At 41.6% G+C, this 27,689-nt stretch overlaps 3 protein-coding genes across 3 annotated transcripts in view; 2 read left to right on the forward strand and 1 right to left on the reverse strand.

Annotated features, from left to right (window-relative positions):
• Positions 1-70: 70 nt before the first annotated feature.
• mrps24 (mitochondrial ribosomal protein S24) lies at positions 71-1,928 on the reverse strand. The gene is made up of 4 exons (XM_056403489.1): positions 1,715-1,928; positions 1,089-1,166; positions 684-795; positions 71-568 (listed from the first exon to the last, which is right to left on the reverse strand). The coding sequence occupies exons 1-4, from the start codon at positions 1,754-1,756 to the stop codon at positions 285-287; spliced, it is 516 nt and encodes a 171-aa protein (XP_056259464.1). The 5' UTR covers positions 1,757-1,928; the 3' UTR covers positions 71-284.
• Positions 1,929-2,227: 299 nt separating this feature from the next.
• nudcd3 (NudC domain containing 3) lies at positions 2,228-5,937 on the forward strand. The gene is made up of 6 exons (XM_056403487.1): positions 2,228-2,562; positions 3,672-3,994; positions 4,258-4,390; positions 4,499-4,642; positions 4,731-4,919; positions 5,740-5,937. Exons 1-6 carry the CDS (start codon positions 2,365-2,367, stop codon positions 5,848-5,850), a joined length of 1,098 nt encoding a protein of 365 aa, XP_056259462.1. The 5' UTR covers positions 2,228-2,364; the 3' UTR covers positions 5,851-5,937.
• A 2,771-nt stretch (positions 5,938-8,708) lies between these two features.
• Positions 8,709-27,689, forward strand: part of LOC130186619 (calcium/calmodulin-dependent protein kinase type II subunit beta) — a 46,455-nt gene continuing 27,474 nt past the window's right edge. The window contains exons 1-7 of the mRNA XM_056403834.1: positions 8,709-8,990; positions 14,344-14,438; positions 15,969-16,028; positions 17,199-17,253; positions 17,824-17,889; positions 23,637-23,709; positions 26,943-27,045. Coding sequence (XP_056259809.1) covers positions 8,929-8,990; positions 14,344-14,438; positions 15,969-16,028; positions 17,199-17,253; positions 17,824-17,889; positions 23,637-23,709; positions 26,943-27,045 — 514 coding nt within the window. The 5' untranslated portion in view covers positions 8,709-8,928. The remainder of the gene's footprint in view (positions 8,991-14,343; positions 14,439-15,968; positions 16,029-17,198; positions 17,254-17,823; positions 17,890-23,636; positions 23,710-26,942; positions 27,046-27,689) is intronic.

Below are 27,689 nucleotides of genomic sequence, written 5' to 3' on the forward strand. Positions count from 1 at the left end.
AAACCTGGATGATGACATCTTCATATGTACAGACAACAGAGCAGGTTTATACAAAGTGATCTGGACCTGATATATTCACATAGTTTATTAAACAATTTCATGAATGATTTGATTTTCTTTAATTCTGAGAAAAGTTAATTCTGGGTCAAATGAAAACAAAGTGGCATCACTCAGTGAGCAGGAATGAAGATGGGAACAAAGTCATAATTTTCTATTATGAACTCCAGCTGCAGGTGAACTGTGTACACAGAGGAAACACACAGTACAGTATTACCACAGTTCCATCAGAGGTACTTGTACACAACTTTCTCGTACAGCGTCTGGATCTCTAACTTGACGGGACATTTGTAGAGGTGCGACAGTATCGACTCTGTGTAACCTATTAAGAAGTAAAACTTAACAGGAGGGAGTTTCTGTATCATCAGAGCGCACACGATGAGCATGTTGCCGCGCCTTTTGATCACAATCTCATTGGCCAAGCAATTGTGGAAGGTCCCGAACATGAATCTCCTGATGAACACGTCCTCTACGGTCCGCTCAGCCGCCCCCTCCTCTCCTTTCAGGTTACCTGGTGGTAAGTAAGGTATCCAGACAGGATATTTATGTGATGATCGATGATACACGGCGTGTATGAACAAACATTTTTTAATAAACGTAGGGAGTGTGTTAAAGCTACGACTCACTGGTATGCTGTGAAAGCCATCCTTTGCGGTGGCCAATGTGATGAGGGTGAAGTGCTTGCTCATAGGTCAAAGGTCGGTCTCCTTTCCCCACTCGGATACGAGCTGCTCGATTCTGAAGGCAGAGAGAGAAAGAAACTGAACGTCAGGAAAAACAGTCGAAATGTCTTCAGACTTTAACAAGATCTCGAAACAAACTGATGACAAGACAAGAGAGAACAGGCGCTGATCCCTAATAAACTGAATTTCCCTGCTCAGTTTTGGCTACGTTGTAAATGGGAGGATTTGTCCCCACAAAAATCCTGTGTCTCTGCAAAACCTCTCACTGCAGTTTTAAGATGGTAAAGACACATATATTATAACAGCCTGGTTAAGAACTGTGATGATGTGTAGAGAAACAGTGTTCACCTTGCAGCACACTGCAGTCACGTGGAGACCTCTGCTTCCAGAGGAGCTGCACAATGACCCGGCCCTGGGTAAGACACTCTGTGGGGAAACCAGAGGAAACATCATGAGAGGAGAAAGCACCAGATTACTACAATGAGCGCTGAGAACAGAAGGTTTTTAAAGGCTTACTTAAAAGTCAGAAAAGGTTTAAAATGATAGGCATCATAAAAGTAGACCTTAAAATTAAGATGGCTATGAAAACACATTATTATGTTAAATATGGCACGGATTGTTTTAATTTATTTGTGTCTTTTTCTGTTTTATTGATTCACTCTCTCTTTTGTATTAATCGGTTAAAATGCTCTGGTTGTATCAACACAAACATTATAGTTTGCACATAATGTTTCATGCACATACTGCTCAGTTAAACACATAAAGAACATCTGTGATTGAGTTCACACAGTGCTGTTGACAAGGAGCAGCTCAAAAACATTTTCAGTTAACAGCTACGCTTGAAACTGAAGCTGCCAGATAAACGGAACATTAAACTGAAATGATGCCGTTGAATTAATCACACTATATGTCATGTGTCAATATGATTTGCCAGAATTGTTTTAAACATTAAATTTTAATATAATTTTCCTTACCAGTAGCCTCACCACACCAGCGTTGCTCAAGGACACCGCCATGTTTTCTGAATGTTTGTTAGCGCACTATGCTACAAGAGCTAACGCTAATCTCTAATTTGTTTATTTTCCAGTGCCGTCGTAGTTTTTAAATATAATTAACTCTTTTTGAGCATTGCGATGATTTATCACCCGCCAAAATGACAGAATGTTTAATTTTTCATGGAAACTGCGTCTATAAACTGGGACTGTTTGTTCGGTAATTGGATATCTGTTTCCACCGGACGACTGATGGTATGTACCAACCGGATAGGGAAAAATAAAATAGTTTATTGAAAGACAAGCGTTCAATAAGTGGGTTAATATAATCATTTGCGCTTATAAAACATACGTGATACATTATTTTATCGTTATAAATAGTTTTTCAATTTTTGTGTGCCATCGATTTTATGAAAGTTACGTATTTTTAATTGTTGTACACTTATTTTGAAAATACAGGACCGGATGTGTAATTATTGTTCTGGAAGGAGGAACACAGACGTTAAGAAACCTTACCCAGCGAGCCCTACTTGTTTCTAACTTATGTTTCTTGACACACGGTTTTCTTTAATTTGGTGAGTAAATTGTCGGTTGAAAGACTTTAACGGTCGGTTCAAACGGTAAAAGCCGCAATGGCGTCGCCGCTGGAGATGACAGAGATGTACGACAACGCTCTGCTGGGAATCCTGCAGCATGTTGGAAACATCCAGGACTTTCTTCAGGTCTATTTCGGGTTCTTGTACCGGAAAACGGACTTTTATCGTCACCTGTCAGTTCCCAACGACAAGATGGGCTTCCCTCCCGGCGTGGCGGAGAAGATGGTGCTAAAGGTGAAGTTTGTCAACACGTTAGACGAATATTGTCAGTGTCATTGCAGCCCTGGCGAAGAGAGGCTGAAGTTATGGAGCCCTATAAAATTACAGTGTGTGGATCTGTGCTGCCATAGATATCTGAGCTATGTGGTGAAATAGAATCACCACGGTGTGTTCCTGCAAGGAAAATTCACGCATTCACAATATTGGCACCAAAATAGTTGGATCACTATAAGTAGTTACTATACATTTATGTGTAAGAATCACTTTTGTGTTGCAGCTGGATCCAGTTATAACTACTTTATATCCTGCTGGGTCTCTAGACCTGTAATAATAATACTAATAATAATCATAATTCATTTGTTGATTATATTTTATGTGAACAATCTCAATCCCAAAATACAAATTAAAAAGCCAAATAAACAAGAACAAAAACTGAAAATACAGACGTGACAGTGATCAGAGACAATTTTAAAAAACGTTTTATTTATGAATATTTTTCATGTTATGAAAACAACAGGCAGGGGACGAACATATAACAGTAAGGGCAAAAAGGGGAGCAAACGGATATGAGGGATGATCAATTTGATCAATATTGTCAAACATCTGGTTTGACAATATTGATAAAGAGTCCAGGAGTAGGACAGTTTTTCTGAAGCTAGTATTTTGTAATGGCTTTTTGATCAGAGAATATCAACAACATTTTATTCTTCTTTTATTGAAAGTATTTCAACTTTTTCAGATTTTTTGTTTTGCTTGTTTACAGAAAATAAAAATGACAAGAACAGATTGTGAGGTGGTTTTAACCTCAGCTCTGACAGTGATGGCAAAACACAAGGTTCCCTGGTCGGTACAACATAATACTGTCCTCAGAGTCCTGACACAATGTCCTAAATGAAGGCTTGAAGCTGGATTGTAGATCACCTGTATGTAAAATAAACTGTAGGTAGCTTGGCTTTATTCCAGAAGACATCAGACTTGTAAGTCAGTCAGTTTATCTTGTGTAGAGGCTGATAAATGCTCCTGCACTTTCTCCACCTGTGGACTGGCCTCTGTTATTAATCCTTGTGTATTTCAACTCTTCCTAATTAGTTAAATAGATAATCTCACGTTCCCCCCCCCCTCAGACATTTAAGCTGTTTGAGAAGGTGGCAGAGCACGACAGAGAGAGACAGCTGAGCGAGAGGCAAAAGCGAGAGGAGAGTAGATGTGTTCCTCCGGCAGTTCAGGAGCTGGAAGTCGCCACGGAGCCTCGCGAGCAGCCGCAGGAGCCGAGCACAGAGGCAGCACAGGTGGAGAGCTCCCCCCTGGACGCTGGACACGTTTCAGCTCCTGCAGCCTCAGAGGCGACCGTCAGCCCCCAGCCCGACAGCAGCAGCAGCAGCGGGGGTCCAGGACAGTCAGCTGAGGGAGAGCAGGCAGCTGCAGCCAGCACAAACTCAGCAGCAGAGTGAGTAACATCCTGTTCTATCATCACTGCACCCTGCTCACGTAGAGAGGTCTGATCTGATCCTGATGCTGCTCAGTTAAAGTCGCTGGTGTGACGATCTTTATTTTGATTCTTGCCTTTAGTTTGACTTTTGTTCCGACACCTGTGGAAGTTTTTTTTTTGGGGATGTGTGTGTCTGTCTCAATAGATTTGAGACACTTTGAGCCGCAGATCCATGTGACACTTCAGACACTGTTTGTCTCTGTGTACACGTTGTGCTTCAGGCGGCAGGTGACGTTTCAGGCTGATCCCGACAGTTACAACGGGGCGGTGAGGGAAAACTACAGCTGGTCTCAGGACTACACTGACGTGGAGGTTCGCGTGTCTGTGCCCAAGACAGTTGTAAAGGGCAGACAGGTAAACACAGTCATTCAACCACCTGACCCACCAGGACTCCTGTTCTCAGTTCACTCGTTGAAACTGTGTCTCCTTCTTTTCTGTTGTTGTTGCGTTGGCGGCGCTCAGGTCAGTGTCAGTCTGCAGACCAGCGGCATGCGAGTGTGTGTGAGGGACGGCGCCGAGGAGAAAACACTGATGGAGGGAGAATTCACACACAAGATCAACACTGAAAACTCTCTGTGGAGCCTGGAACCTGGGAGCTGCGTGGTCGTGAGTAAACACGTCGCTCACATCGTAATTTCCCTCAAACAAGAAACAACTTTTCAATTTCACTTTCTAAACCTTGTTTGACTTCCAGCTGTCACTCAACAAGACCTCCGAGGTTTGGTGGAACGCGGTGCTGAAAGGAGAGAAAGAGATCGACATAAACCAAATTAACCGCGAGCGCTCCATGGCGTCCGTGGACGACGAGGAGCACGCCGTACTGGACAGACTCACGTTCGACTACCATCAAAAGCTGCAGGGCAAACCGCAGAGTCATGAAATGGTGAGGACACAACTCTACGTAAACGTAAAGAAGTTGATTTCATGACGTGCTGTTCAAAAACGTCAGGAAGAAAAAGTGTTTATAGTTTGGGTTGGAGATCGAAACACGGTTCCAAATTAGAACCGAGTCCAAAATGTCAAGAACCGAGTAGACTTACCTCCTCACAGTTCAATGCCTCCGCCAAAGCACATTTCAGGTTCTCCATATATTGCATTTACAAGGCCAAAACCATGTTTTGTGTGGTCATCGTGACCTTTGACCTTTGGCCACCGAGATGTAATCAGTTCATCCTTGCGTCCTGGTGAATGTTTGTGCCAAATATGAAGAAGTTCCCTCAAGGCGTTACTGAGATATCGTGTCCATGAGAATGTGACGGACAACCCGAAAACAATCTGCCTTTTTTAATTTTCTATCAGAGGTGATTATAAAGTGATGACGTCATTACTGAGTGTCACGACCCGGCGCCACGGCCGCGACTGGAAGCGAGGGAAACGCAGGTTGAGGGAAATAATAATAAATTTATTTACAATTATTGATGCAACTATCACAAAGAAACTGAGGAAAACCATGAGGTGAAGACATCAGTACATTCAGTGGTGTGAAGTGTGAAGTGTGAGGAGATGTGGGCTGCATGAACTCAAACATACAAAGACACTGAGGAGGACAGACAGACAGACAGACAGACAGACAGACAGACAGAAGAGTCGACAGGGGCAGAAACACTGGGCCCAGGTGCCTCCGACTCACCCCTAGATGGCACTGTGGTCTTTATCAGCGCGAGCGGTGCATGTTTAACCTCTGTCTCCGTGTCTCTCCACAGAAAGTGCACGACATGCTGAAGAAGGGCTGGGACGCCGAGGGCTCGCCGTTCAAAGGGCAACAGTTCGACCCCTCCATGTTTGACATCCCCCCCAGCGCGGTACAGTTCTGAGACTCAGCCAAAAAACCTCTGCCAAATATGAACTGAATCCCAGTTTCCTCACAGAACCGGTTGTAATAAAGTCAACGTTTACCTGCCGCTCTGCTGTGTCCCAGGTTTGTCCTTAACTGTGAGAGCGGAGCTGGAGCTGGGGGGGGGGGGGGGGGCATGCACTGTGACCTGTCGTTATATCAAACATTTATCTGATGTTCTGACAGAATGAAACCTCATAAATATGTTTGAATTTAATAACTCGACAGTGCCTTTATGTTTGTCTGCACCACTGGGTGATTCTGTTCTTATTCTTCTTTTTATTCTCAGACCAGTTTCCAAACAGTTTAGTCATCGCTCATTGTTATTAGGCGTCAATTTCATCTTTCTCAGTGTCTCTGAGCACAGAAACAGCAGATCACACCTCTGGTTTCTGTATGAGAACAATAATAATATTAATTAATATTATTAATATTAATAAATATTATTATTACGTGTAGGATGTAGCTGCATAATTAAGAATAGAGTAATTTGCATCTGAACATTTTAAAGGACTTTATATTTATCAGGGAGCAAACAAATAAGAGAAAATCTGACACTGATTTTAGCAGCAGAACTTTGTTTCCATTTGAGCCAGTTTCCTGTTATTTCAGTCCTGTTTATATATTTATACATTTATAAATATAATAGATTGTCGTTCATTTCCTATGTTAATTATTACTGAGATTTAAACATTTGACACAAATAAAATGAACTATATATCTATATATATATATAGATCTATATATATATCTATATATATATATATATATATAGATATAAACTCTAAATGTTCAGAATAACAAACCACTGAATAAACAGTAAGGATACACAGAGGATGTAGGGTCAAACTATATCTCTGATCAGATGTGATCAATCATGTGATCACAAACATTTTCAGTCTTAAATTTGGTCCTTTAGAGCATTTTTAAAGTCTAAATCTTACAACTTTAATGAATGCAGGTCTGTTTTTCTGTCAGGTAACATGATCAGATGGACAATTCTACAGCTGTAAAAATGATCCTGACTCAAACTCGTCTTAGCGCCTGATGTCAGAATCGATCACCTCAACAACAACAAAGCAAATGTTCAATTAGAAGCTTGTCAACAATTAGTTTTTGACCTTGGAAGTAAACGTCTGAAAAAACTGACCTCCTTCCACTAAAGGCCCACTTACTATCTTTTTCTAGTGAATGGAGTTTATGATAAACTATGATGTATTTTAAATTTTAGGGGAAATTGTTGCTGCATTTAACACGTCATTCTACGTCTTCCACATGGAGCAGTTTACTTTATCTTTAAGGAGCGTTAATATTAGAATAAACTACAGAGTTTACATTGATAACAAGATGACAACTGAACAAACTCAACCCATGATGAGGACTGTGAGATGTGGTTGAAAGCACTGGAAAAGTTGCTTTGAGTAACCAGTAAGGAGAGACAATCAGCGATTAAATGTGTGATCTGTAAATATCAAAACACCTTCCACAAATACAAAAAATGCATTTGTCAACTCACAAAAATATCTTGCAAATATAAAACGGATTGCAAACACACAAATTCCACGAATAAAAACATCTGTGAATACATTAAATTAATTTACAAATAAATTAAAAGCATTTGTGAATATTTTCTAAACATTTACAACTTTCAAAAAGACATTTGTGAATCAATTTTCTCTTTGTGAAGCGAAAAATCATTTGTTGATCTCAGTTCTACGCTTGTGGATTTACATTTTACACATTTTATAATAAACTTTCCACCATCAAGTATTTTGCGTCAAGCCCGAATGCTCCACAAGTTTTCAGCAAGTATTAATGGTTGAAGGCAACAAAACGAGACTGTCCTGTAAAAAACGAGCCCATAGGTCGTTTGTGCAGCAGGTTATTATGAGCCATAGTTACGTTTTGTTGCTAGGCGACATCTAGTGGTAGTAGTATTTATGACAGAAGCAAAGGTAAAAGTGCGGTGACGTAGTTTAATAAGCGACAAAGTCCGCGTCAGGAGTCGGTTGTGGTGGATGGATGAATATGACAGGCTGTTTGATTCCCGTGTGAAACCGGCAGTTTCTGTTGTATGACTGTTTGTTGTTATAATTGTAACCATGACAACAAAGATCGTCCAATGTTGTTGAAGTACTTATTTTAACCTAAATCACAATTTTTTTCCCCCCTAAACCTAACCAAGCCATGACCGTTATTATAATAACAACAGCGACACTCAGTACAGTCTTGTGTTTATTCTGGTAACCATGGCAACCTGGGAAAGGTTGCGACACTGCTGTGGGTTTCCAAAAAAACGACCTATATGGTTGTTTAAGTTGGAGGACTTGTTGCAGGAAACGGCGGTCGGTGGGTATGTGGGGGGAACTCACAGGTTAATCCGGCCCAGTCCAAATTAAATCTATTATCTTAATTGATCCTTTTATTTGATAAATGGGAAATAGATACAAACCTGCTGCAGACTGCCAAAGACTCCGGAGCAATTACTGAAATCACTGAGAGGAATTGAGTGTTTTTGATTCATTGAGGTTCTTCCTCCTGAAAACCTAAAAAAACAGACTGAGCTCAAGTAACAAGTGAAGTAATTTCTTTATGGGCCGCGGGCTTCTTCATTTTGTGATCTATAATAATGTGTAATCAAATGCTGCGCACGCTCCCCCGCGCTCTTCAACCAGCCACTCTCAGCCTTTTGATTTCACTTGTTCTTTATTTCTTTTCCTTTTTTTTTTTAAATTACACGTCATATGGTGAGCTCACGTTACCATTTTGTGTGGTATTTAAAGAGTCCGTCCTCCTCGCGGAGAGAGCCTGGACCGTGTGTGTGTGTGTCAAAGAGAGAGAGAGAGAGAGAGAGAGAGAGAGTGTGTGTGTGTGTGTGTGTGTGTGTGTGTGTGTGTGTGTGTGTGCCGGGCTGCAGCTGAACCACTCAACCGTCCGGAGGTCTGAGGTGGGCGGAGACTGAGCCCGAGGTTCTCCCCGTCCGCAGCGACGCACCGTGCATTTCGGACTCGGCACCCGCACCCGTCCGAGGAGGAGGAGGCAGGCAGGCAGCAGCATCATGGCAACGACTACTTGTACACGTTTTACAGATGAATACCAGCTGTACGAGGAGCTTGGCAAGTAAGCCGCTGTCACATTATCTGCTATGATAAGTCTCCTGCATGCAGCCTGACCCCGTCCTGCAGCCGCACAGGAGAAGGAGGGATGGAGCTCTGCACATCTGCGATGATGGATGCAGCTCCATCTCTCCAAAACAAAACGCACGCTGCTTTGGAGATCTCCTGCATCTATAATTAGCCTCCAAATCTAAATCCTGAGTTTCTCAGTGCATGGCTTCTTCTTTTTTTTTGCACCACCACACTTCTTTAAGAGCTGCGGTGGATGTGACAAGCCGTCAGATAGTTAGGGTTTGCATGGGGATGGGGTTGCATGAGCCCAGGAGCACTTCTGGGCTCACCCCCCCTCTTCTTCCTCCTCTTTGCCCAGAGGCTAATTAGGGACAAACAGGCCCTAATATCAGGGAAGAGCTGATGTGTCGGAATTAAGCTCCCTCATCATCCTCTGGCTTTAATCACAGTGGCACACAGCTTAGGAGAGAAATCAGAGAATAATGCTGCTGCTCTTGATCTGCCGCTAATCTAACGAGGTTGGTCTAGTGATGGAAACAAAAGGCAGAAATAAGAGAGATTGGGGATGTGTGGCCCCTAATAGCATGCAGACAAATTGAGAGAGAGAGTGAAGAGGATATGGGTGCCACAGTGGGTAGATGCAAAGTGGACTCAATGTCTCTGTCAGGTTGTGCGTGGGTAGAGAGGATCTCTCTGCAATGTTTGCCTCACAGGAACATTTATTCCACAAGCCGTGGGGGATAAAAATGCAAGTTCAGTGCTGTGGAGTGGATTCAGTTGTCAACCTGTAATGTTGGTGTTTTATTTTACAGGCTGCGTTGAGCTCTGATCTCCAACCCTGTATGTGTGTGTGTGTGTGTGTGTGTGTGTGTGTGGGAGTGTGTGATAAGTTAAAGACAATAGACATGCTGGAGAAGCAGCAGCTGCCCTCACTGATAACAGAGCCTTATTACTGTTTTGCCAATGTTGTCACTTTCTGGTGTGTTTGGAATATATAAATAAATATATATGTGTGTGTGTGTGTGTGTGTGTGTGTGTGTGGGATACAGATGTGAAGGATATTGTACTGAGCAGGTCAAGTGTTGAGACTTTTAGGGTTGGGTTTTGATTAAAGTTGTGATGATTTGTGATTGACAGAAAAATAATCAGCAATTATTTTGATAATCAATCAATAACCACTAACCATTAACAGTGGTGGAAAGTAAATAAGTACATTTACTCAAGTACTGTACTTGAGGTCGGCTACTTCCTCATTCTTTTACTCCGTTACAGTTCAGAAGCAAATATTGTACTTTTCTTGATTTGATAACTTAAGTTACTAGTTACTTTGCACATTGACATTAATACAAATACAAAATACTACAATAATACAAATGTAAAACAACAAAATTATGATAAATTAATAAAATTAAGGTAAATTCAGAAGCTACTGAACAGTATATAAAGTAATTAAAATTAGCAGAGTATAGCTGCACCATTAAAATGATGTACACATGCATCAGTATTTATAATCGAGTAATATAATATACATTATTCTGAAATGGGCCACTGTTCATAATGAATACCTTTCTCACTTTAAGGATATTTTGAAGCTCATACTTTTGTACTTTTACTGAAGTAAAGTTTTGAATTCCAGGACTTAACTTCATTTATAAAGAAAAGATACCAAATGTTCCCCAGGTCCAGTTTCTCATTTGTAAAGATTTGCTGCTTTTTATTCCGGTGGTGTAATTTTGTCAGATTTGGACGTCAAGTTTAGGGTCTTTTGATTTTAAATTAATTGAAGCCGCCCAAAAAGTTCTTACAAATAGTGCTCCTATAACACTGTCGAACTCACAGTGGATAGTTTAAACCTGTAATAACTGATTTTTTTTGGCCATTTTGGGTCAGCGGAAACAAGGTGTGAACACTGACGTATCATTTAACTGAATATTGTGTTATCAAACATTTGCTTATTTCCAAATAAAAACCACTCCACATGACCCGTCATGATGCATCTAAGTTAATGTTCCCTCTCTTTTAGCTCTGTTTTTTGGGTCTCCACCAACTCCTGAAGGACTTAGTTTACATCCTTAAAGTCTCTTCTCGTGTAAAACAAAAAAAAGTCCGTTTGAAAACACTTATAATAAAGAAAGAAAATCTCACCATTGTCACTAGTTGAAGTTTGTTTTCAAGTGCGAAATGGGTCGTTGCTGCCCCTTGTGGCCGGTGGTGGGAAAACCTACCCACTACAATTGCAGTTCACACCAATTACCAAGCACAAATTGGCTGTTTATGCCCATATTATGAAAAAGACTATATTTCTATAGCTAATCAAAATTAATATTCCACTCATATTTCCGTTTGCATGCAGCCGTGCAGACTCTAATAGCTCAGATTAAAAGTCAGCGACGCCATATTTGCACATATCCAAAATCCTGTTGATATCCAAGTCTTTCAAAAAAAAAGATTTAATCAGAGAGACTCTGCCACATGTTTAAGCCTCAGTCAGACTCAGGAGTTTTTGAGGAGTTTACTGGGACCAAAATCAGCGACGTATCGGAACGGTAAGCTAGTTATTCGTACGTTGTTTGTTAGCTTGTTAGCTTGTTAGCTTGTAACTGGCAGAGGCTAACGCAGTGTTAGCCGCTGTGCTAACGCAAACGTTGGCTCTCTGTACGGAGGATGGTTTTAGTGACAGGTGAAGGAGCAGTGTGAATCACGATGGTTGGTGTTAGAGGAAAACATTGGAGCGACTCAGCTTCATGTTTGTCAGCCAGACCCACACCCAGATGAGGAATCTGTTGTGACCAAAACCGGCGACTAGCAGACGTAAAAGAACGGTTTATTTGTTTATATCGTTTGCTAGCTTGTAACCGGCAGTGGCTAACGCTAACTCTCGCTCTGTGTACTGACAACGTTTATTTTCAGCACTAATCTAGTTATTAAATCAGATTTGTTCAGTGCTTAATGAGTCAATCTTGTTTGACTTTCTATGGTCCTTTCATTAGCTTTTTCTGGAGCTTTCAACCACATGTTACGGTATTCAACAGGCAATCATTTTGCTTAGTTATAGTGGAGATAATAAGATGCACTTAAACACTCTACATAAAGCTAATAATTTAAGTCAAAAATAATATTATATTGTTGCTATCACTGCTAATATTCATGCTTTTAAATATGTATAACGTTCGTTATTTGGCTAAACGGCTCTTCCTGAGTGTTTTATACATTACGTTTTGCCAATAAGAAAAGAGGGAGACTATATAGAGATTATACTAGGTATTTGTTACACTCGGAGTTCGGCTAATCAGCAGGTTCTGGATCCGGATCCGGATCCAGCCCTCCCCCTGACTCCCACCTGCCCTGCAGATAACCTGTCATGTTGAAGCTGCGTCGCCTCCTCATATCCACATGGCGGGAGTGTCAGCGAGTGTCATGCTTACTCACCCCGTATCCTCACCATGTTCGCGTGCTGGAGAGCGCGTGAGAGGCAGGGGCTCTGAGGGGAGTGTGAGTGTTTCATTGCGTAACAATCCTGAGGTGAGGTAAAATTAGCTCTGAGAAATGACAGAGGTGGTTATTTCTGTTTGTCTCTGTTGGGTTTGATGAGCAAATGTGGCCCTAAAAACTCCAGCACACACACACACACACACACACACACACACACACACACACACACACACACACACACACACACACTACAGGTCTTATCCCTGAAATGCTGCTTTTCTTCCTCTAATTCTTGCCATTTGATGCCACTTTCTTCTATGAGATTATTCAAGTCACGGAGGAAAGAAGCCCTAAGCTGTATTCTGTTTGAATTTGAATACAGTAAAAGTGTGACCACAGGGGGCGCTGTTGCAAGAATGTCAGGAGAATGGGGAAAAACACACATTATTCCAAGGTGGTTAGCCTTGGTGCTAACACTAGCCTTGTAGTAACAGCCTGAATTAGCTTCTTCTGTTTTCTAAGTAAGTGATATATCTTCTATAAAATGAGCTGAATGGATTGTATCTGTGTTATTACTGTATTTTATTTCGATGTATCTGTGATGGTGGCGCAGCCTTGGTGCTAACAGTCTGCTGACACTTCGGTTTGTTGTTTTCTTGTTTGTATTTTGGACATTTTCAGACATAGCATACTTCCCAGCTATATATAATAGTAATTCCTAATAATACAATTAATTAGTTAATGTGACTTGTACCTGGATAAGCAGCTGAAAATGGATGGATGAATTACCAGTTGAAAAATAGCTGATTAATTCACAGGGTATCTGGAGGTCTTGAAAAGCACTGATTTATGTTTCCTTGAAAAAGGCCTTAAAAGGTATTAAAAAATCCTGAATTTGATTTACAAAGGTCGTAAATATCCTTTCTATCCTGCCATAGGAAATAGCTGACTGTTGTAAAACCTGGCTGGAAAATCCACTGTACTATTGTTCTGGATCTCTGACCTTAAAGTAAATTAAATTAGCTTGTGCTAAATTAATCCATCCATCCATCCATCAATCCATTTTCTGCAGCTTATCGAGTTTCAGGTTCTGTTTAATGATTAATTTGTTACATCATTAGTAATATGCCAGGAAATAATAACACAAATGGTAAAAAAAAAATCATAAATTAACATTTATTTCACATTGCACAGGGTACATTATTCTTGGCCTCATCATCCCTGCTGGTTTCTAATAGTACCTTTTGTACTGTGTGTCATTTCTTGGCAAAAATGCTTAAACCTTTCAGTGTCATACGCAGATTTATAATGTCTTGTTAGCTTGTTTACTTCTGTCGGCAACCCAGTCTTGTGTTGAAGTCTTTTCCCCCTTCAGATGGTTTTACCAGACAGACAGAAACCAACCAGTGCTCTGAAGCTGAAATGATTCATTGATTAGTTGATTGACAGAAAATGAATTGGCATTTTTGATAAATTAATCATTCAACTCATTTTTCAAGCAAAAAAGCCAAAAATTCAGTGGAACCAGTTTCTCAATATGTGAATGTTTGTTAGTTTTTGTAGTTTTATATGAGAATAAACTCAAGATCTTTGGGTTTTTGAATATTGCTCAGACAAAATAAGAAATTATAACATGTTAACTTGAATAAAGAGGCGTTTAACACTTTTCAATCGATCGATTATTAACAAAAATAACTGTAATTTTGAAGTTATTCAAGGGAAGGGAGACTATGACACAGCTCCAGATTCATGTACAGTATATCAGGCATGCAGGTCAGGCTGGTTTGAAGCAGAGAGGGCTCCAGGACAACCATGAGGTCAGTGTGATAGCTGAGGCGTCCCTTTTGATGCTGACAAAGCTCATATGGCAGCTGACCCGTCTCCTCCTCCTGTCTCCTGTCTTTGTTTCCCAGGGGGGCCTTTTCAGTGGTGCGCCGCTGTGTCAAACTCTGCACAGGCCAAGAGTACGCCGCCAAAATCATCAACACCAAAAAACTCTCGGCCAGAGGTGAGAGAAATACGTCGACAGCTTAACCCTGCACCGTGGCTGTATGGTTGTGTGTTTTCAGTCATACGCAGAAGCCGAGGCATCATGGGAGCTTTCATCATTATGTGCATGTGTGTACGTCCCAGATCTGAAAGCTTACATTAGCATATTTTAGCGCTTGTTTTCATTCCAGCGTGTGAAGCCTTCACGTCTGTTCCTCGGAGAGAGGCAGATGATGGTTTCACTCAGAAGAGCTGTCGAATCCAACGGCGAGAGGAAGGATCCGAGCGTCTGGGGCGACTGATGCTTCTGAAATTTACATTTTCCTGAACAAATTATAAGGAGAACGGGATAAAATGATGAGTTTGTGCTCAGTTTTCACACTCTGCTACACAATATGGAAACAGTGTCCCTTTGAAAGTGCTATTTGTAGATATTATGTCATTGTAAGTGGAACTGAGATGAAGCAGCATCGTCTTCTCTCGATACAATCATCAAAAACTGTAGAAACACCTCAGAAATCATCTAAAAATAGCAACAATGGTGTAATTACTGCAAAGAAATGAGATCATTCATGGGTGGGGCTGTGGTTGCACCATCTTTTCAAAAACAAGACATGAGCTTGTTTGTTGGAGTGTCCAGGCCGGCCACTTCCTGCAGTGTGGTTTTTGAGGAACGAGCAGTCAGCCATCTTTGTTTTTTACTTGACGGACAGAGGAGTGTGTGTCTGAGCTGCAGGACGCTGCGCTGCTGTCAGTCAGAGAAGAAGCCGATACAACACACTCCTCCTCAGGACAGACCGTCCACTCAACTGGATCTCCCTCCCTCTCTTGTTTCCTCTTCCTCTCCTCTCCCCTCCTCTTGTCTCCTCTCCTTGTCTCCTTCTTCTGTCCACTCCTGTTTCATCTCCTTCTCTCATATCCGTCTTCCTTTCTTCTCTTTTCAATTTGAGTCCTCTTCTCGTTTCCTTTCTTCTTCTCTTGTTTCTCCTTCTCTCCTCTACTCTCGTTTCCTCTCCTCTCCTGTCTCCTCTCTCCTCCACTTGCTTCTTCTCCATTTTCCTGTTCTCTAATGTCCTCTCATCTCATTTCCTCCCCTCCTCTTGTTTCCTCTCCTTGTTTCTGCTCCTCTTGCCACCTTCCTCGCTTCCTTCTTCTTTCTACTCCTCGTTCCCTCTCCTCTCCTCTCCTCTCCTCTCCTCTCCTCTCCTCTCCTCTCCTCTCCTCTCCTCTCCTCTCCTCTCCTCTCCTTCCCTCTCCTCTCCTCTCCTCTCCTCTCCCCCTCTCTCAGGATTGGGGGGTTAAATAGGCATCTGGGACAAGTGTAGCCCTCAGGCCGTTCTCATCTGTGTGTGTGTCTCATAACTCCTCGTCAATCACCTTGAAAACAGTCAGAACTTCAGTCTTTACAAACTGTAATGTGGTTTTCATGATGACACATTTGATTTCCTGATTCCTCTGTTGTAAAGTTCACATCAGCCCAAACTGCTTCTTCATCTTTCACTTGTTTGCTGTCGTTTTAAACCCTGGTGTGACCGACTGCGTCTTGTAGACCACCAGAAGCTGGAGAGAGAAGCTCGCATCTGCAGACTACTGAAGCACCCCAACATCGGTGAGTCTCCTTTTTCAAATGTGTTCTGGTTCCCAACGACGGTCTCCTCGTGACCCATCATCATTAATACATCATGACCGACTTTTGTTGTTGTTTAATCCCTGTACAGTCAATACAGTCTCAAAAACATTTTCCAAATGCACAGAACTTTATTTTAAATTCTAGCAGAGATCCAAAAATCTCCAAAAATACCAAATGTGTTGGTCTGAATTTTTAAAAATGTGTATGTATGAACTGGTGCTAAAGACATGGAGAAGGTTTAAAAACACAGTCAGACTTTAACATTTCTCAGTGTGAACATCAAGAGTTTCAGAAAACTTGTTTTTATTGCAGTTTGAGAAGTTTAATGTCCCATGAAAAACTTTATATGGTAAAAGTGTCAAAAATGTAGATAAAATGTAGTTGCACAAAGTGATTCCATGATTCCTTTTTTAAAAATCTCCAGGTGTTTTTTTGTTCTGTGCTTTATTTAACTTAAATTTAAATAAAAACTGGGAAAAATGAATCTACGGGGGCAGAATGAAGAAAATAAATATATCCCAGGAAGTGTGCAGCGACCGGGATGCACCCTTAATGATGTTTTTACCGCTTTAAAAAATCTTAAGAGATTCTGTGCAACACCCTTAAGTTACTTAAAGAAATGAACCCTTAAGTGCCCTTACTAAAGTTGAAAACTTAAGGTGTTTTGTGCAGCTGGTAAAGCTCCTAAAACAGCCAGTCACTGTAGTTTTATCAAACAAACAGGAGGAAATAATGCATTTGTTGGGGGTCTATTTTCAGCGGTGGATTGATCCACATTTGGTGCCCTATAGGGAGTATTTAGGGCAGGAGGACGGTGTGTGTGTGTGTGTGTGTGGGGAACATAAAGTACAGTGTGTGTTCATGGTGATGAAGGTCACCCGGTTACACAGAGTGGCTCACTGATGTGTCAAAGTTGTGCAGCTACATCTCAGTGAAATTACAAACGTCACCATTTTACTTTTATGTTTTGGCTTCATGAGATTTATTGAAAACAAGAAAAATGTAGAACATCACCGGCCTGGTCCTTTAAGACCAAAATAATAATGTGTATTGTAGTAAATACTATGAAGATGAAAGACCTCTCTCTCTCTCTCTCTCTCCCTCTCTCTCTCTCTCTCTCTCTCTCTCTCTCTCTTCACCTCCCTCCAGTTCGTCTCCATGATAGTATCTCAGAGGAAGGTTTCCACTATCTAATCTTTGACCTGTGAGTTGCTTCGTCTTCTCCTCCCTCTTCCCCCCTTCCCTCCATCCTTCATCCTCCTCCTCCTCTTTCCCTCTCACTTCTTCTCTTTCCATGCCATGCTGTGCTGCGCTCCCTCCTCCTCCTCCTCCTCCCACTCCCCTGGTGCTTCATTTTCCACTCCCTTCCTTCAATCTGTCTCCTCTTGAGCTCCCTTACTTTCTTTTTTATTTTTTATCCACATTCCCTCTCTTCCTCTTCATCCCCTCCTCGCTTCCAAGGCAGTTCCCCCCATTACATAACAGTCCAACCCCACCGCCTCCACCCCCCCCCCCCTCCCCCCTTGCGGCTCCCACTTTAGTGCACACACACACACACACACACACACACACAGATACATCCACACTCCCCCGCACTGGAACCAGTCTCCATGGCAACGCAGTTGGAGTGAATCCTGCAGCCGGGGTTTCCCCCTAATGAGGACATCCCCCTCCTGTCTCTCTCTCTCTCTCTCTCTCTGTGTGTGTGTGTGTGTGTGTGTGTGTGTGCGCGTACATAATTCTGCGTTTTAACCTCCATCTTTACGTTTCCCAGGGTGACAGGAGGGGAGCTGTTTGAGGATATTGTGGCGAGAGAGTACTACAGTGAAGCAGATGCCAGGTAAACACCCATGAATCTCATCTCTCTTGTCTTCTTCATCCCCTCCATGTGTCAGTCCTCCACCCTCTGCAGTCCTCCAGCAGCTCAGAGAGTTGGACTCCTCTCATTAGCACACACACACACACACACACACACACACACACACACACACACACACACACACACACGGAGGCAATTTTGACACTCAGTTTTTTTGGCGTTAGAGGCTCTAGATGTGATGGATAATACCTCTACACTGTTTTTCTATGAACTGAATTGCAAATCGAGGTCGAACAGTTTTCCCCAGAGTCCGAAATTTTACAGACAGATGGAAACGTACACATGCACAGAATTGCACACACGCCCACGTCGTAACCCCCTCAGGAGGTAGACTTAAATCAATTTGACTGTGGAGGCGGTTTGTGGAGGCGAGAGAGAGAAGAAAAGAAGGGGACAGAAACACTGAGAGGAGGAATAAAAGAGGTAGAATGAGAGACACAGAAAAAAGAGGAAAAACTGTTGATTTTTTCCAGCTGATTTGAAATATTTTTTTTTATCTCTCACTCCTGGTCTCATCTCTGGCCTTTTTTTATAACTCCACTTGTTGCCATATTCCAGGCTATAAATGACCTTTTCCACACTGTATGCTTTAAACACAGAGAAGCTGAAGTATTGGCTGTTTCCCAGTCGTCAAGCATATGATGAAAATCATCTTTGTGAAGTCCAGCATATAATAATTAATGAAAACATGACATTTAGATATATTAGATGTTGGTAAAAGCAGCAGTAGTAGGTGTGAAAGTGTTGATCCTATATTTGAAAAATGCCATATTTAGTTTACAAGTCATGTCTTTATGGTGCTTGTTTCAGTTTGTTCTGACAGGCTTCAACCTTCATGAAAAATATGCAGATTTATTCAAGTACAGAATTTAATAACATGACAAATGCAGAGGCCATAAGGCAGGGTTTCGTTTGCTGCTTTCAAGTGGATAAATGTAACTAGCTAACTGCTATCGCTGAGGGCTAGGGTTATATTTTATGGTTTATTTCAGATGCCTGATGTCTCATCTAAAAGCTTCAAAGTTTTGTCAGACATGTCTGAATATAATACCTATTAATTAAACCTATAAACTATAAACACAGTAACGGGAGAGCTGTCCTACATTAAAGCTAATACTGCTTACTCACCATCCTATCGTCCTTTTTTAGGGCGACATGAACGCTGAATACGTAATACTACTCAAGTGGAAGTTTGTAGTGGTTATATGGTGCTTTAAAGATTTGTAAAGGTGTCCCACAAGGGTTTATGCTTGGTCCTCTTTTATTTTCCATTTACATAAATAATATCTATGATTCCACATTGTAATGTGTGTTTTTATGCAGATGATACCACTTTACATACCACAGCTCTTTATTAATGTGGTCACTGCAGAGCTACAGTGTTCAGGATCAACACTTTAATGAACCTTTCTGTAATCAGTGCTGTAAAATGCTGCTCTGAGAAGGACCGAACTATTTATTTAGGAGAATAAATGCAGAGTTGAGGTTAACTTTTAAAAAACTTGCGGGATGCCTTGGCCTTGGCAGCGCTACGTTAGGTGTGTTTTGGTCTCGGTTTTCACACAATCTTGACAAGTTCAACACTATGTGAAAGCCTCCTGGCTGCACTGCAGCAGCTGTTGACTTGACTTGTTGATTATATAAAATATAGAAAGGATTAGCTTTCAGAGGAAGCCAAGGTTAGGACTGTAATTGAAAATGGTTGAAGAGCAGAAATGTTTTGATTTTAGGTTCATTATTTTCAGACTTGTGCACAAAAATGGTGGTTTCTGTCAACAGGTTTAAAAGAAAGGCAACAAAAATGATGTTTGGTGTATTTCAATGAGGCAGGATTTGTTACACTCGCACTACATAACCATCACCAGGTCTGTTTGTTTTCACACCTGAATTCACACCACACTGAATCTCCAGTTAAAATGTAGGGCACTTATTATGCAACCAGAATGATGGCACATAAGAGCCTTGATGATGATCTCAATGTATGGAGATTCCCTGTTTTTCCTCTGTGTTCTTAAACCCCTCGCCTCTGCCTTCACTCTCCATTATTCTCTGTAAAATTGTGTGTGTGTGTGTGTGTGTCTCTATATGTATGTGTGTGTGTGGGTGTAGCATGGCTTGATTACTGTCCAACAGTATCTCGCTGACAGTTTCCTTCTCTGTACTCCATCTGCACACAGAATCGCTCGATCCTTCCCTCCTCTCTCCACCCTGTTAAACTGAGGGTTCACCCAGATTACACAAAAACATATTTTCTCACTTATCCGTGTCCAGCAACGGCAACAGTCTTTGGTTTCATGCATTTAGGTTTGTAAATATCGGTTCCTGAAGGGGTTTTCCATGCTGACATTAGCGTTTAGCACAAAACACTACAGTGCCAGGAGGCGATGTAGGGAAATAGGACTGTGACATATTCTGATGAGATGATACAAATCTGCCAGCTCACCAAGATAATGCTGGTGTGTTGCGCTTGCACCCCCCCCCCCCCCCCCCCCCCCCGCACCTCTCTGACGTCTGATCCAGGAGCGCTGCGTCTAATAATTTTCTCTAACTTTTCAAAACTATAATTCAGATTCACACCCACTTCAGACTGATTTGAATGTCTTGACTTGTTTGTCATTTTTCAATGCTGCGAGCCCCAATAACAAAATCCCACTCACCTCCACTGTTTCAGGACGGAGGCAGAAATCTGAGAAACAGATATTTACAAACCTAAATGCATGAAACCAAAGACTGTTGCCATTGCTGAGGGAGAGGGACGTCAAATAAGGGGGAAAAAAAGAAGATGGATGGATGAACTTTGCAAAAGTTTTAGGCCCTTCCAATGTTGAGATTCTTTTCCGTGACACAGTCCCGTCAGGAAAACGTCTGAAATTCTTTCTGCAGCAGGACAACAAGTCCAAACATAACAGCCAGAGAAGTAAGTTCAGATCTGGGTCCTGGTCTCAGCATCATGGAGTCAGTCTGGGATCACAGGGCGGGTTCTCCAAGATGCTGGAACCAGTACTCGAAGAACCGAGGAGAGCTGGTGCTGTTTTAAAATGTTTTTCTTCTCTTTACTTTGGATGAAGTTAATTGATAAATAAAAGAACCCTTGCACAGTCCTTCCTATTAGTCATACTGCTAATCCTTTTAGGGGCCGTGGGGGTTGCTGGAGCCGATCCCAGCTGACATTGGGTGAGGGAGATGACAGCCTTGACAGGTCACCAGTCCATCACAGGGCAACAAACAACCATTCACACCTACGAGTAATTTAGAGTCGCCAATAAACTCCAACCTGTCATGTCTTTGAAAAGCCCACGCAGACACAGGGAGGAATCTCTGCTCCCCGGACACTCTGCATCTTTCTTTTTTTCTTAATGCTGTCAGCTCCACAAATATAATTTCATTCACCACCGTTGAGTTCAGGTGGAACAAACCTGGAAAATGAAAGCAACACTATCTACATGTCAGGTTAGACATAAGTCAGGAAATATGTTCTTTCTTTTATTTTGGTGAACTGAGCGTGTGATCTTCTTCTCTGACGTGTTCCCTCCTTTATCTGCTCCTCACCCTGTCGTTTTGTCTCCACAGTCACTGTATACATCAGATTCTAGACAGTGTGTCTTACACCCACCAACATGAAATAGTGCACAGGGACCTCAAGGTGTGTGTGTGTCTCTCATTGTGTTGCACTGTCCTGCACCTTCTGTACAAGGGTTGTTGTTTACATGCCTGTGTTTTTATTTCTCTTTTATTTAACATTTTGCCTGTGATTTAAAAAAACAAAACAACTTGCCTGTGCCTGCTGTCCGTCCGTCCGTCCGTCCGTCCGTCTGTCTCTGTCTGTGCGTGTCTGCCTGTCTTCAGGTTTTGCTTTTGGGACTCTTGTTGGACTATTTTAGATGGTCTGAACTAGAATGGCGATTTCCTGGGGGTCCTTAGCAGACATGAGCGAGAGAGCGAGTGAGTGAGTGAGCGAGCGAGTGAGTGAGTGAGTGAGTGAGTGAGTGAGCGAGTGAGAGAGAGAAAGTGAAAGAGAGTAGAGTTCAGTAGAGTAACAGTAGAGCAGTATCTACTTCAGATGCTTGGAAACCTGCTAAATCTTTTCCCGTCAAAGGCGTCAAGGCGTTGCTGAATAAATTACAGAGGGAAATGTGCAGGTTAGACACAGAGTCTCCCACGTGGAGCTGCAGCTCACTCCTACACGGCCTGACTCATCCTTTTCTTGAAAATAGAAAACTGTGCACCTTCTCCCTCGATAGTTCACAGACAGGTTCACTCTTCGTGTGTGTGTGTGTGTGTGTGTGTGTGTGTGTGTGTGTGTGTGTGTGTGTGTGTGTGTGTGTGTGTGTGTGTGGACACATTTTATTTTGAAACCATGTTGGCCGGTCGTCGCACCTTAAAGGGCTGTTTGAGGATTAAGACCTGGGGCCAGTTTAGACTGGTGTGTAGCGTCGGTCCACTCTTAATTTGGCTCATTGTTTAGTCTAATGTTTTTCAGACCAGGAGCCGGTTTCACAACGACAGACTTTGACTGTGTCTTGGATATAACAAATAGATTTCAGATCGACTGAATCTAAATTCATCTGTCGCATAAAACGTTTTTTGTTAAGGCAGACTGTGGTTCAATGAATTCTGGGTAAATTCAGACTTTTTTCGGTATAAAAAATGGCCGCCCGAGGAACCGCATCAAACCGCTTCGTTTGGTTTTTGGAAGAATTCAACAGTTTCAAAGACGCTTTACTTTGGAAATTCAGCAAAGAGTGAAACGATAAAAAACTCTTTCCCTCCTCGTTGCTCTCTCCATAAAAATGTTAGCAAACCACAAATGTTGAGCCATGTTTTCCTGTGTTTTTATTGTTGCTCAGCGCAGGTGTCATTGATTGTTACCATGGTAACATTGGTTTTAGGCCTGGGTTAGCCTGGGAGTTAGGTGTCTAATGTTTTTGGCCTAAAATGAGTAATTGCATTAGACTGATCTTTGAGCAAAAATTAAGCCTAAGATCAATGTTACCATGGTAACATGGTAATCAATGACACCTGCGCTGGCCAGTAGCACCCAACAACAAAAAACAAGAAAACATAGATCATATAATTTTTGGTTTGCTAACATTGTCACGGAGAGAGCAACGAGAAGGGAAAGAGTTTTAGACCAAAATACGATTTTTCTTTTTATTGTTTCACTCTTCGCTGAATTTCCCAAATAAAATGTCTCTGTAGCTACTGAATTCTTCCAAAAGACAAATGTTTTCTGCTGAGGATAAACAGAGCTGAGCGTTCTTCAGGCGGCCATTTTTTTTTTTTTTGGAAAAGTTTAATTTACCCATAATTCATTGTACCACAGTCCGGCTTAAGAACTAAACTGCTTTGCACAACAGATGAATTTAGACTCAGTCTTTCTGAAGTCTGACTATTTCTTAAATCACACAGTCAAACTCTTACTTTGTGAAACCAGCTCCTGGTTTAGGGTGGAGCTCAGACTCAAGGTGGAGCTCAGACTCAAGGTGGAGCTCAGGGTTCGGCTTTTATTTGTGATGTTTAAGGTTTGAGTAAGAGTTAGAGAATGCATTATGTCAATGAGTGTCTTCACAACTGATGTAAGATTAGTGTGTGTGTGTGTGTGTGTGTGTGTGTGTGTGTGTGTGTGTGTGTGTGGCCCATGTTGAGAGGTGGCTTCCTCTGCATGGACGTGTTCAGACTAACCTGCTCCCCCTGCTGTTTGCATGCAGTCATTGCATCCAGCAGATCCTGGAGGCCGTGCTCCACTGCCATCAGATGGGGGTGGTACACAGAGACCTCAAGGTGAGTCACCTGCAGGGGTGTGTGTGTGTCTGTGTGGTTGTGTGTGTCTGTGTGTGTGTTGGGAGGGATTTACACTTGTATTTTGTCTGTCTGACTGTTGTACTAGATTCTGACGGCCGGTAAGTGCAGTGACGTATATTTACAGCCAGCATGTGTGTGCACGTCCGTGGGCCTGATCTATCCACACATGCATGAACTGTGTGTATGTGTGTGCGTGTCTTTTTGTGCACATTGGACTGTTTCTGCATGCATTTAGATAGAGTGATGTTTTCCAATAATATTTAATTGAAAGAGCAACTGATAACCTCGCTGCAGTGATGTGGAAGTGTACTCGAAGGTGTGTCGGTACACGGTGACATCACTGGTGGGTGTGGTTACAGGTGCAGCGTACTTTCAATTTCCAACCAGGAAAGGCAGTGAAAGTAGTTGTCGTCATTATATATTATTCAGGTATTAATTTACTTTTTATACAGCGGTTATAAACATTTATTAACAGTTTATAAACTGTTAATAAAGACTAAACAGTATTTTTCTGTAAGGACATATTTGTGATGAATTTCTAAGATGCAAAGCAACTCTGTGATTCTTATTTTATCGGTGCAAAAGTTTATATTATGTATAATATATGTTCCTTCTCCATACCGGCCTCAGATCATCTCATATTATTGCACTGAGACACTTTGGTGGGAACTCTACAATTACTTTACCCTACAGGAGTGTATTAAAGGTTTCCCGCACAGAGGAGGCCAGATGGGAAAGGTCTGAGGCTGCGGTGTGATGATTTCCCTGGAGGCGGTTTATTAAGTTACTACAGAAAAAAAAAGACAAAAAATGAGATGTTGTTTTCTCATTACATGTTCATGAAAGGAGGCCAAAACTTACAGGCCAGTATCTGGTGCCCTGAAGGCGAGGACTAGAGTGACGCCTAATATCTAGAGGATCGATATCTGACCCTCAATGTGCTGCGGAAAATGTCATGTTCAGTGTTATAAGTTATTGTGCGAACATGGGTTTTTATTAAAGAAACAACATTAAAAAAAGGGCTCAAATTGAATATATAGTACCTGATGTTAATTATTTTATTCCCAAATTAAATATAAATCTTCCCACTTCCTCCTCTTTGTACGGAGGCCCTGAAGGCAGCACGGTGCAGCTGCAGAAAACTCAACCAAATAATAATAACTTTATGATGATGATAATAATAATAATGATAATAACTTAATTTTTATAGTGCAGAGTTACAAGGTGCTTCACAGAAGATCCTGAGCAGAGTAGAAGTGAATAAAAGTCTGTGTCCTGGTGACTGTGACTGAAACAACCTGAGCACAGTAACAAGGAGGAACACCTGTTCCTGACAAAACCTCAGTTCATTCTGCAATTTACTTTTTATTTTTTTGGCCTGAAGCGATTCGTTGATCGACTGAAAACTAATTGGCGTCAATTCTTTATTATCTATTATATGTCGGAGTCATTTTTTAAGCACAAAAAACAGACAATTCTCTGAAGGATTTGCTGCTTTTCTTTATCGTAGCTGATGGTAAAGTGAATTTTAAGGACATTTTCACTGTTTTCTGATATTTTACAGACCAAACGATTAATCAATAATGAAATTAGTTGTCGCCTAAAAATCTAGTTCCATATAAGTTTTAAAAGTTTACAACTTTTTTGAATAGACAAAATAAATAAGATTAAAGTTGCAACTATTAGTCAAGAGAGAATTGATTGACAACTCTTCTGATAATTGATTGTAATTTCTTATTTCTATTCAAGACATTTGAAAACGTCACCTCAGATTTGGAAACTTTAAAAGAAAGTTTCAATGTTTTTCTGACTTTTTATAGATGACTGATTAAGTAATTAGTTAAGAAATGAATCAACAGATTAAACGATAACAAACATGATAATTAGTTCCATCATTAAACAACTTATTAATAATGATGATCAATAGCCTACGGTACAGAAAAGTGAAGTGAAAGCCACATTAATAAACCCATGATTTTATTGAATTAATTTAATTAATAATCTGTATATTGCTGTTGGGGGCAAATTACGAGGAAAAATTTGTATCAAGTGGAATAAATTTTAAAATAAAATAAAAAGTGGTCGACCGACAGACCAACGCCTCCATTCAAAGTCTCTGTGCAAAGCTAAGCTAATTACCTGCTAACTCTAGCTTCTGCATTAAGAATTCAGATGTGAGATCGATATTGATCTTCTCACCTGACTCCTCGCTGCAAAGCAAAAAAGCATATTTCCCACATTGACAAATATTCCTTTAAACCCAGAGTCTCGTCTGGCAGGACGTAGCAGACCTTCACTGGGGTTCAACAGGCAGTGAATCTATCAGGTCTGTTCCAGCTGCTGCTCATTAGTCAAGTCTCCTCCCTCTGAGTTTTTATCTCATCCAGCAGAGGGTGACATGATGACTCTCAATCCTGCAGCTGGAATCACCACACGCAGCTGTTTTCATGTCACTGTGCCGGAGCCATTAACGGCTAAAGGCACAAATCAATCACTTTACAGCGCGGCGCTGTTGTTGGTGTATGTGCTGTGGTCTGTAGATGTTTGTCAGACCGCTGTTACATCATCAGCGTCTGAGCAGGAAACACTCCACCGTTGCAAAATGACAAGCTGTGTGTTTGGTTTTCCTCAAGTAAACAAATGGCAAGAAAAAGGCTTATACACATATTTTAAGTCCCATCTGTTTGTGTCAGCCTCTGAGCATGTGTGTATTAGAATATGTATGAGTGTGTGTGTGTGTGTTGCTATTCTTAGTCTTCTGATCTGGGTTTAACTGGTTGTATCTCAGTGATTTTTCACACTTTCTGTTTTTCTTGTAAACTCAAAACCATGAGTATAAAACCATGAGTCAGGGAGCGTAAGGTTTTCTCCTGAATGCAGGGGCGGAGCCAGAGGGGTGTTCAGGGGCGGAGCCAGAGGGGTGTTCAGGGGTGACACAAGCCACCATTAATAATGTTCAGTTAATTACTGCCCAGAACTTTACCACAGTTTTACTCCTCTTAAAAATTAGCCTTTAAACCTGTGGCCTCTCATTCATCAGTTTTAAACCTGCTCCTGCATAAACACAAACTGTTCCCACAAACTCCTACAAAATAAAACCAGCCTCTTTAGGCTTGTTGCTTTACTCTGGCACAGGCAGGAAGTTGAAATCATTACAGGTTCAGGAGGTGGAGACGTGTTGACGTGTGTTTGGTGTTTGTGTTGCTGTGCAGCCGGAGAACCTGCTGCTGGCCAGCAAGTGTAAGAACGCAGCCGTGAAGCTGGCCGACTTCGGACTGGCTATTGAGGTTCAAGGAGACCAGCAGGCCTGGTTTGGTATGTTACACACACAACACACACATTCACACCGTGCACCCATGCTAGTTAGTTAGCTAGTTAGTTAGTTAGTTAGTTAGTTAGTTAGTTAGGTAGCTGAGCTTTATATATTCTCAAGTGATCGCTAAACCCCTAAGCCTGTGAAAATACAGTCTGCAGGTTTACCATAGAAACTGGTTGTCAGGTCAGCTAGCTAACTTGGCTAATATTAGCTCTAGTAACAATAGGTCGGTGAGCCAATCAGAAGAGAGGAGGCTCTGAGCCTCTCTTCTGATTGGCTGACTGTTTTCTGAGTGATCCAATAAAAATAAATCAGATTTCAGGTAAAAACACTCAGAGAAACCAAATCCTGCAAGGTTTGGATGGTGGGTCCAGGTGGGCGGGGCTTGGTGACTGCTTTGTTGTGACATCACAAAGTTCCAGAAGTCCTGACGGCTGGTTTTAAGGCTCAGTTTCTGAATACAGGCTGTGTGCATTTCTCTGTGGCTTTGATACTTTCACAGTATTAATATAGAAGCTAGAGCTGATCTATAATCACACTACACATGGACACAGACCTTTACACTGGAGGAGCTTTAAATATTACACCAGTACAGACAGATCAGTCTGGATGACATGGAGGTTAGGTGGCTCCTCTTTTCGAT

The sequence above is a fragment of the Seriola aureovittata genome, chromosome 18, assembly GCF_021018895.1.
Source record: "Seriola aureovittata isolate HTS-2021-v1 ecotype China chromosome 18, ASM2101889v1, whole genome shotgun sequence".
Classification (NCBI taxonomy): Eukaryota; Metazoa; Chordata; class Actinopteri; order Carangiformes; family Carangidae; genus Seriola; species Seriola aureovittata.